Here is a 9,745-nt window from a genome sequence, read left to right as displayed (position 1 = left end):
TCGGAAATGGTCCAGGTGTATTGGAGTGCCAGATGGATGTTGGTGGTGAAGTGGATGAAGTCAGTCAGTTGTGTTTAGGTGCAGGAGGTGCCCCCAAAGCAGTCGTCAATGTAACGGAGGTAGAGGTCGGGGATGGGGCCCTGGTACGTATTGAACAAGGATTGTTCAACGTACCCGACAAAGAGGCAGGCGTAGCTGGGGCCCATGCGTGTGCCCATAGCTACGCCTTGTGTTTGGAGGAAATGGGAGGAGTCAAACGTAAAGTTGTTGAGGGTGAGGACCAACTCCGCTAGGCGGAGGAGAGTGTCAGTGGCTGGGTATAGGTTGTTCCTCTGGTCGAGGAAGAACCGGAGGGCTTTGAGGCCATCCTGGTGGGGGATGGAGGTGTAGAGAGACTGGACATCCATGGTGAAGATGAGGGGGTGAGGGCTTAGAGAGTGGAATGCGTGGAGGCGGCGGAGAGTGTCTGAGGTGTCTAGAACATAGGTGGGAAGGGATTTGACCAAGGGGGATAGTATGGAGTCAAGGTATGTGGAGATGAGTTCGGTGGGGCACGAACAGGCAGAGACAATGGGTCTGCCGGGAGAGCCGGGTTTGTGGATTTTGGGGAGAAGGTAAAAACGGGCCGTGCGGGGCTGGGGAACGATGAGGTTGGAAGCTTGGTCGGGCAGGGCGTGGGAATTGATGAAGTCGGTGATGGTGCTAGAAATGGTGGCCTGGTGCTCGTCAGTGGGGTCATGGTCCAAGGATAAGTAGGAGGAGGTGTCCGAGAGTGGCGCGTGGCTCTCTCTTGTGCCCAACTATCATTTGCCAAGCTTTGTCCCGCCCCCACCTCTCTGTTCCAACATGCAGCGACCCCCCCTCTTCCCCAATCAGACTAAACGGGTTGAGGCTGAAAACGTCGCTTATCCATATTCTCGAATGATGTGGTCCAACCGGCTGTTAATCCAGAACATTGTATTCTATTTATATGACACGTTGTCCAAATGAAACCTACGGATACATGTAAACATCAGCAGATTTAAAAGTGTATTTCAAAGTACAACGTCAAAGTGCAAGTAAAATCTCATTTTGAATTTTACGGATATCAAAGCAAATAACAGTTTCAAATTACTTTCTAGTTCACCACACCCCATTCGCTGGGCTCATTTCTTGGAAAACGAAACTGATAGTAAAATACAGGACAAGGTAGTTTCAATTCGCCGATGGAAGATGGCCGGAGAGGATGTTTTCCCTTATCCTCTGGTAGTCGAGGGCAAATGGGACCTGGACGTCGCCAAACTTTTGAAAAATAAACTGCAGATTTATTTCCAAAGTAGGAAGCAATGTGACGGTGGAGAGTGCGTGGTGGAATATGAAGATCTCGCTTCAAACCAGGCAGTGGTGCGCTTCGCCAGTGACCAAAGTGCGTGAGTTTTTTCGTGAACAGGTTTCACAAATAGTTACAATTCACCTTTACACAAAAATGAAGACAATAATTATTTCAGAAACACACTCGGTTAGTGTTCGCCAGAGCAATGCCATTTAAAAGGGTGAGGCTGGGTCAGTAACTGGGAAGGGAGAAGTAATTTGTCCTCCGGATATTGTCGCGTTGATAATACATTTTAATGTCTCGGGTTTGAAGGAAAGGGAGGAGGGTCTTTACACTTTTTGTCCAGCTAAACTAGAAGAAAATCCCGTGCTATCACTTCCTCCTTTTGACTGCAAGGCCCGTGAAACAAACAAGAAACCGCAATGCCTCCGAAATATTTTGGCTGCGTACATTATTTGCAGACGAACCCAATATTAACTTACCAAGTTTCTGGAACTGAATGTTGTTTTTTTTCCACCAATTGTATCCTATTTACTGAATATAGACACAAAATACTGGAGTAAGTAACTCAGCGGGACAGGCAGCATCCCTGGAGAGAAGGAAAGGGTGACCTTTCGTGTTGACGCCCTTCTTGCCTGCGGGGATTCCCCAGTTCGGATATGCCTACGGATCCTATATACTAATTTATACTAATTTATAAGGAGGGAATTTCCAATAGAAAGTGCTGTTTCTTTTTTTGTTAAAAAATAATATATTGAGAAGTGGGATTGCCACGGAGCAAACAAACCCATTTTATTTCATACTTGTGTTAAGGAAGCAAAAGTCCGATGTTTCTAATGTACATGTATAATGTGCGTCCTAATTATTCAACGTATTGTCCTAATTACTATCCTGTGGTATCAGATGGTGCCTGGTTTAGAGGTTGTTGGGATTTAAGGAGAGGTTGGATGTAGCTGTCAGTGTCTAGGATCACAGATTTGTGAGACTCCTTTTCCATTTTGCTGCCAGAATGGGCATTTGCTCACCACATAACTGGTGTACATTTATCATGAGGGATTGTATTTCATTCCTTGACACCTATCCAGACAACATGCTGTGATTTATCATGTCTACCTAACAAAAAGTTTTGGTAGATCATTGATTCAGGTGACACTTCCATCCCTTTGGTTTCCAGTAAACACAAAATGATTTCCAAATTAGGCATTACTGATTATAGGGTGATTTCACCAAAGGTCAAATGAGTGTAGATCCCCCCTCACGTGATCGAAAATTTTAACTGGAGGACATGTCACTTCGGTACATGTTAGTCAATGGGGAAACACGCACGAGCTGAATTTGCTCGCTGAATTTCATCAAAAGTAAGTCAATAATGCCTTACTTTTGATGAAATTCAGCGAGCAAACGTGATAATTCCCGATATATTTTGGACCTTTAAATCTCCACGGCAAATGTCCGCTGTTCACTTCCGCTGTTTTCCACCTTCAGTTCCCTCTTGTAATTACCTTACTTTCTATCTTTTTTTTTGCCAACATTGTGAAAATTGTCCACGAGTAAAAAAATACTCGTGATGAAATTTTTAAAAACTTTTTACTGGTACTTTAGTGATCCCCTTTAGTGATGTCCACGAATCATTGGGGATGTTGCTTTTCTTCAACAAAGTTTTAAACACATCTTGAATGTTTGCCTCTGTCTATTTGGTAACTTCTTCATACATAGTCAGACCAATGTCTGTTTCAGGAATCTGATCTGGGTGCAAGCAAACAATATGGCCTGTCCAACACAGTTGACCGAATCTTAGTCAGTGGCTGTTAACATTGACATTGGTTCTCTTATCCATCCAGTATATTTTGTGGAGGTAACAAGTGGCATTGTTAAAGTGCCCTGTGTTACCTGCTTTAGATTGTCTAGATCTCAGAAACATATAGAGGGCAGGGATCACTACTGTCCATGAGTTTTGTTGCCGACAAGTTCTTCAAGTTCTTTTCATGTGCCCATAGAAAATACAGCTGTAAAATCTGTTATTCCCACTTGCTTCCCATTTGTTCATTGGTGAAAACTGTTGTAAAATGATAAGTGGGCAAGCATATCCCCAAATCAATCTTCACACTCAATATTAAAAAAGCACTGAATATTATTAATGCTACACTCTTCCATGCTGCTACCCACCTTGAACTTTACTATCACCATGTACAGTACTGATTACTTACTTATTTTAATACCTAGTTTTAAACCTGGGTTTTAGGATGGACAGTGATTTAAAACTAGATAAACAAATAGGCGCGGTGGTTAAGTCCAGCTTCTTTCGCCTAAGGAAGCTGGCAAAGGTGAAGCCCATTCTCGAGCGGCAGCATTTTGAAACAGTAATCCATCCCTTTACTACATCTAGGCTGGATTAGTGTAAAGCACTCTACTCTGGAGTCGCACGAGCTTCATTGGCTCGTCTCCAGCTGGTTCAAAATGCTGCCGCTCGCCTCTTAACCGGAACTCGAAAGAGGGAGCGCACATTACGCCAATTTTGGCCTCCCTTCACTGGCTCCCAGTGCACTTTCGAGTTCATTTTAAAATTATTTTATTTGTTTTTAAATCGTTGAATGGGCTCGCCCCGCCTTACCTCTCTGAGCTGCTCCACCCATACGCTCCTGCCCGGTGCCTCAGGTCAGCTGATCAGCTGCTCCTTGAGGTACCAAGGTCTAAGCGGAAGCTCAGAGGGGATAGAGCCTTTTCTGTTGCTGCTCCGGCACTCTGGAACACCTTACCGTTGCATATCAGACAGGCCCCCTCACTGTCCATCTTCAAATCCACCCTAAAAACTCATTTTTATTCTCTGGCTTTCGACACTGGCTGAGACATTGCTCCTGTTTTTAGTGCTTTTAATGTCTCTTAATTTTTACTGTTTTATAGTCCTTTGTTTTGCGGTGTTTAAGGGTTTGTAATAACTTCTTGTCCATGAGTTCTCATGTACAGCACTTTGTGGCAACTGCAGTTGTTTAAAGTGCTTTATAAATAAAGTTATTATTATTATTATTAACATTGTTTTTAAATTGGGTCCTATGTTTTTTATGTTTGTATATTATGCACCAATGGAGTGGCAACAACAATTTCAGTGAATGCAGTGCTTACAACGACAAATAAAGGCATTTCATTCATTTCACATCTGAAAATATTTTGAAGCAATTTGCAAATTAGTCCAGTCCACTCAGCAATTGCTTGGCTCATGAATATCATCATTATTTTAACAGACAGAACCTTGAAGATGATTTCTCTGTTTACTGCTATAGTACGAGCAGGAGAACTGAGCCTATAGTTACCTCAGAATTAGAAACAAAGAACAACAGATGCTGTTTTAGCCAAAGATAGGCACAAAGTGCTGGATTAACTCAGCAGGTCACGGTGCATCACTGGAGAAAAAGGATAGGTGAAGTTTAGGGTCGTGACCCTTCTTCAGAGAGGGTCCTGATCTGAAACGTCACCCTTTTTCTCCAACGATGCTGTCTGACCACTTGAGTTACTCTAGCGCTTTGTGTCTATCTATAATTACCTCATTCTTCCTGCTCATTACCTGCACTTGGTCTTGTTTTCTCAAACTGATGATTTAAATCACTTGGGATACAAATTTCTGTTCCAGTGTATTTCATGTATAAACACAAATATGTAATCAGGATTTATACCTTCACTACTGAATCCTATGATTAACTGGGAAGCAAAAGCTGACACAAAGCTCATTATAATATACTCAGGAAAATAACCTAAATCTTTGCCAAAGTTAGATTTTAATGGTTTCACTAAAGATAGAAAGAAAAGCAGAAATGTTTAGGGAGACAACTCCAGATTTTAAGGACATAGTAATTTCCTTAACGGAAGCAGTTTTTTTTTGTGGATATTTCACTCTGATATAGGTAAGTTTAAAAAAAAAATTATATAAGTAATGGAACAAGAAAAAGTGTTGTTAATCTATCAAATCCTTTCCAGATTTACAAATAGAGCCCAAATATGCTGCAATTCTTGGGGGCGGAAACCCCCCCCAAACGAACAAATTTATAGGAAGGCACAAGCGACTGCACATGTTGGAATCTGAAGCAACACACAAATTGCTGGAGAGACTCAGTGGGGGGGGGGGGGGAGTTATAGTCAAAGTTTCAGGCTGAGAGCATGCATCAGGATTGAGAAGCAGAGGTGTTATAGCCTGTAAAAATAGAGGGGTGAGGCAGAGATTGCCAGGCCATAGGTGGAACCAGATAAGGAGGAAGACGATGAGCTAATGATGGACCCGGGTGAGGGGGTCCTCATCCACACCTGGTTCCATTTATTACCTGCCAGACTCTGGATTTGACAGGCTAGATATAGTGAGGATGTTTCATCTGAGGAGTAGAGGACATGGGGGAAAGTTGTTTTTAAAAGAGGCGGGCCATTTAAGATTGAGGAGAGATTTCTCCTATCAAAGTACTGTGAACCATTTTAATATTCAGTTTAGTTTATTGTCACGTGTACCGAGGTACAGTGCTTTTGCTGCTTGCTAATCTTGATCAGAGTTTACTGGACTTTATCTTGCACTAAACATTATTCATGTTATCTCCACAAACCTTGGAGAACTTTGGAAGCTCAGCTATCATGTGCATTCAAAACAGATTGATGGTTTTCTCTGCATCAAGAGAGTCAAGAGTCAATTTAATTGTCATTTGGACCCCTGGAGGTCCAAACGAAATGCCGTTTCTGCAGCCATACATTACACACAAATGGACCCCAGGCACAACATAATTACATTTTACATAAACATCCATCACATAGCTGTGATGGAAGGCCAAAAAAACTTATCTCTCCACTGCACTCTCCCCCCCCCCCCCCCGATGTCAGAGTCAAAGTCAAAGCCCCCGGCTGGCGATGGCGATTGTCCCGCGGCCATTGAAGCCACGCCGGGTGGTGCGAGGTCGCACACCGGGTCTTGGTGTTGGAGCCCCCGTGTGCGCTCGCAAAGTCCCGCGGCCATTCCAGCCGCGCGGGGCAGTGGTGTCAGGCCCCGCTCCAGGAGCTCTTCAACCCCGCAACACGGGCGGGAGAATTCGCCGTTGCAGGAGCCCCGAAAAGCGGTCTCCCTCCAGGGATCCGCGGGCTCCCGGTGCCGCCGTCCGCAGACCCGCAGTAGCAGCCTTCGCATCAGCAGCAGCAGCGGCATCGGCAGCAGCAGCAGCAGCAGCAGGCAGCAGCACCAGCAGCGCTCCTCCACCGCTCCACCCGTTCCGGTCTCGGCCAGCTCCGCGACGGCAACGGTGAGTCGGCACCAGAGTCCCCGGCTTCTTCCCGTTGGAGGCCGCTCCTCGTTGCGGCCTCAACGACAACTGAGACCCGACGAGAAAAGGTCGGGTCTCCAGTGCAGGGAGAGATTCAAAAGTTCCCCCCCCCCCCCCCCCACCCCACCCCCCATCCCCCCACACACACACCCCAACATAAAATAACAAAAACTACATAAAAACACAGACAAAAAATAATAAAACGCGGACAGGCTGCAGAGGCCGCTGCTGGCCAGAGCCGCGCCGCCTACCGGGTCTTGCCGCCATTAAGGAAACACAAGATATGGGCAAACTGCTGGAAATGCCACCAAGGATCAGTCTTGATGTTGAAGATTGGCAGAGCTGGCACAAAGGCCAAGTGGCCAATGCCACTCAGTTTTCTTATGTGTGATAGATGTGCATACATTTGGCGCCTATGATGGATTCCCAAGAATCCATGCTGAAACCATATGTATTGAATATGCATCCGTGATGTGCTACTGACATCACAGCTGCAGCAGGAACCTGAATCGCCTCCCCGCTTTGTGTGAGTGGTTGCTGGTTAGGGCTAGATTGGAGCAGACCAGGGTGTGCAATCCAGCCGCTCAGCACTGAGTTAAGGGTTGATTGTAGGCGAACGCGGTGAGTTCCGGCCATCTCCGGGGACTGGCAGTTGCTGCTCCATGTCTTGTTAGGTCTCCAGGACGAAGTAGTCACTCTCATCACCTCCTGCTGGATGTGAGGGAACCTGCTGTCTCCTCCTATTTGTTTGGTTGGCCACATAGCTCTTCCTCATCAGCACAGGCCTAACACTGAGCAAAGGCTGCAGGGCCAGGCAGGGGTTCACACCAGTTGATGCGGTGAAGAAGGTAGTGGTTCACCAGGTTGATGCCACACTAATGCACAACAAGCAAGCTAAGTGAATATCTTTTGTTTTTAAAATCCGGCAGGTAATTACTCAGAATTGTTCAGACCAAGAGAACTAAAACAAATCAGACATTCTCCTTGCACAGATTCTCCACCATCTGCCCCCCCCCCATATCTCACTGACCTCTCCCCCCTACCAACCCTCACGGTCCCTCAAATCCACATCAGCCGGTCTCCTCTCCAACCACATGTCCAACCACCGCAGTTTTGGGGACAGAGCCTTCTCCAGGGCAGATCCCAGGCTCTGTAATTCCCTCCCCCAACTGATCCACAATTCCGTGTCCCTCACCATCTTCCAGTCCCGCCTCAAGACCCATCTCTTCACCTCTGCCTATCCCTAGCCCCACATCCCCCTCCCTTTTCATCTGTGCTTGAATTGCCTCATATTGTGTTTTGAATTGAATTCTGTCTTTAATTTGTGTGCTAGTCATGTCTCTACTATTTATTTAATTCCCCTTACTTGTTTTTCCTTCTACTTGCTAAATCTTTGTAAGGTGTCCTTGAGACTCTTGAAAGGCGCCCATAAATAAAATTTATTATTATTATTAATGTACCAGATTTTTCGGATGGTACCACTATTAATAGGACCTACAGATTATGTGTTAACTATGCTGTTTTCTGAACCTCAACATTGACAAACCAATGCGTTATAACACTGCATGAGACTCTGAGGAAAATAATTCTATTAATTTATACTGCTCCCATTGATACATTTCAAAATATTTAGTTATTTCCTTAATACATGGTATGACAAGGACAAGGGGTCCAGGACAAGGGGTCACAGCTTAAGGATAAGGGGGAAATCCTTTAAAACCGAGATGAGGAGAACTTTTTTCACACAGAGAGTGGTGAATCTCTGGAACTCTCTGCCACAGAGGGTAGTTGAGGCCAGTTCATTGGCTGTATTTAAGAGGGAGTTAGATGTGGCCCTTGTGGCCAAGGGGATCAGAGGGTATGGAGAGAAAGCAGGTACGGGATACTGAGTTGGATGATCAGCCATGATCATATTGAATGGTGGTGCAGGCTCGAAGGGCCGAATGGCCTACTCCTGCACCTAATTTCTATGTTTCTATGACCATGGACATAGTTTGTTATTTATAATTGCTCCTACTGTTTGCTTTAGCAAGAAACAATGTATTGAAGAAAGAAACACACCAGATCGATCTGCAAAAGAGAGGTATTATTTATTTTACCGTCAGACTGCCATCTCAGGCAGCTGCAGAAAGGGATGGGACAACAGCAGCAGCCCAGTCTCCAGGACAGAACGTGAGTTTATATGTTTATTGTATAAATTGTCATCATAAAATAGGATTTGATTTTTTTTTTTTCTCCCAATCTTGACATTTTATGTTTTGTGTTTTGACAGAATACGGGTTGTGCAGGAAACCAGCCCATTACAGGAGATGGTACTTATATTTTTGTTTTACATGTTAAAGAATTGATTCACTCAAAGTGACGATATTAACAAATGACTGACACTAATGGGCAAGATCCTGGTGCAACTGTAGAATTGTAATGCACATGTTTTGAGCTAAAAAGCTAAAACAGTATTTAAAAACCAAAAATCCGGGTAATTTTTAGTAACATCAAGTGCATTTATACTGTTATGTATTTTGCACGAAGGTTTATAGAAAAAAAAATCTAAAGTAATAATGATCTAATGGGAGTGGAAGGAGTTGAAGTCCTGATGCTGCTAACATTTGTTGTGTTGATGTTATGATTCTTGTGTAGATGCTCAAGCAGTGTTGATGGAAAGAGACCGTTCAGTGGAGAATATTCCATTAACGGTGAAGAGAAAAAGTCATCATGAAAGTAGCCAAATTCTACAATCCTCTTCTGTGGTGCTACAAAATCTTTCGAACAATATTACATATGAATTGTTAGCTTTGCTTGTTGAAAAGCATACTGATTTAAGTGAAGCAGATGATGATTTCACTATGGAAATATTAAGTGAAATTGATGCAGCTGTCGTCACCTTCAAAGTTGATATTGGTAAGAGTTAACAGTCAGCAATTTTTAGCTAAAGATGTTGCTAGAATATCTCTGTTCAGCCACAGAAAATATAATAAGCTAATTCTTATTTAAAAGAAATACCAAATGACAAAAAAAAATTATGTTAAGAGATGGAAATGTGCAACAGTCAACAGGATCCCAAAAGAGGATTATATTAACCATCTCAGATGAATATGCTCCATGGAAGCTTCTTTCCAGGGATGACTTCATTCTTTTCCTTTCTCTGTCT

At 44.0% G+C, this 9,745-nt stretch overlaps 1 protein-coding gene across 1 annotated transcript in view; it reads left to right on the top strand.

Moving 5' to 3' along the window:
- The first annotated feature begins 769 nt into the window (after window positions 1–769).
- Window positions 770–9,745, top strand: part of LOC129699007 (protein mono-ADP-ribosyltransferase PARP14-like) — a 55,370-nt gene continuing 46,394 nt past the window's right edge. The window contains exons 1-4 of the mRNA XM_055638568.1: window positions 770–1,405; window positions 8,627–8,769; window positions 8,870–8,909; window positions 9,235–9,495. Coding sequence (XP_055494543.1) covers window positions 1,213–1,405; window positions 8,627–8,769; window positions 8,870–8,909; window positions 9,235–9,495 — 637 coding nt within the window. The 5' untranslated portion in view covers window positions 770–1,212. The remainder of the gene's footprint in view (window positions 1,406–8,626; window positions 8,770–8,869; window positions 8,910–9,234; window positions 9,496–9,745) is intronic.

Source organism: Leucoraja erinacea, chromosome 7, assembly GCF_028641065.1.
Source record: "Leucoraja erinacea ecotype New England chromosome 7, Leri_hhj_1, whole genome shotgun sequence".
NCBI lineage: Eukaryota > Metazoa > Chordata > Chondrichthyes > Rajiformes > Rajidae > Leucoraja > Leucoraja erinaceus.
This window is presented reverse-complemented; position numbering and strand designations above follow the sequence as displayed.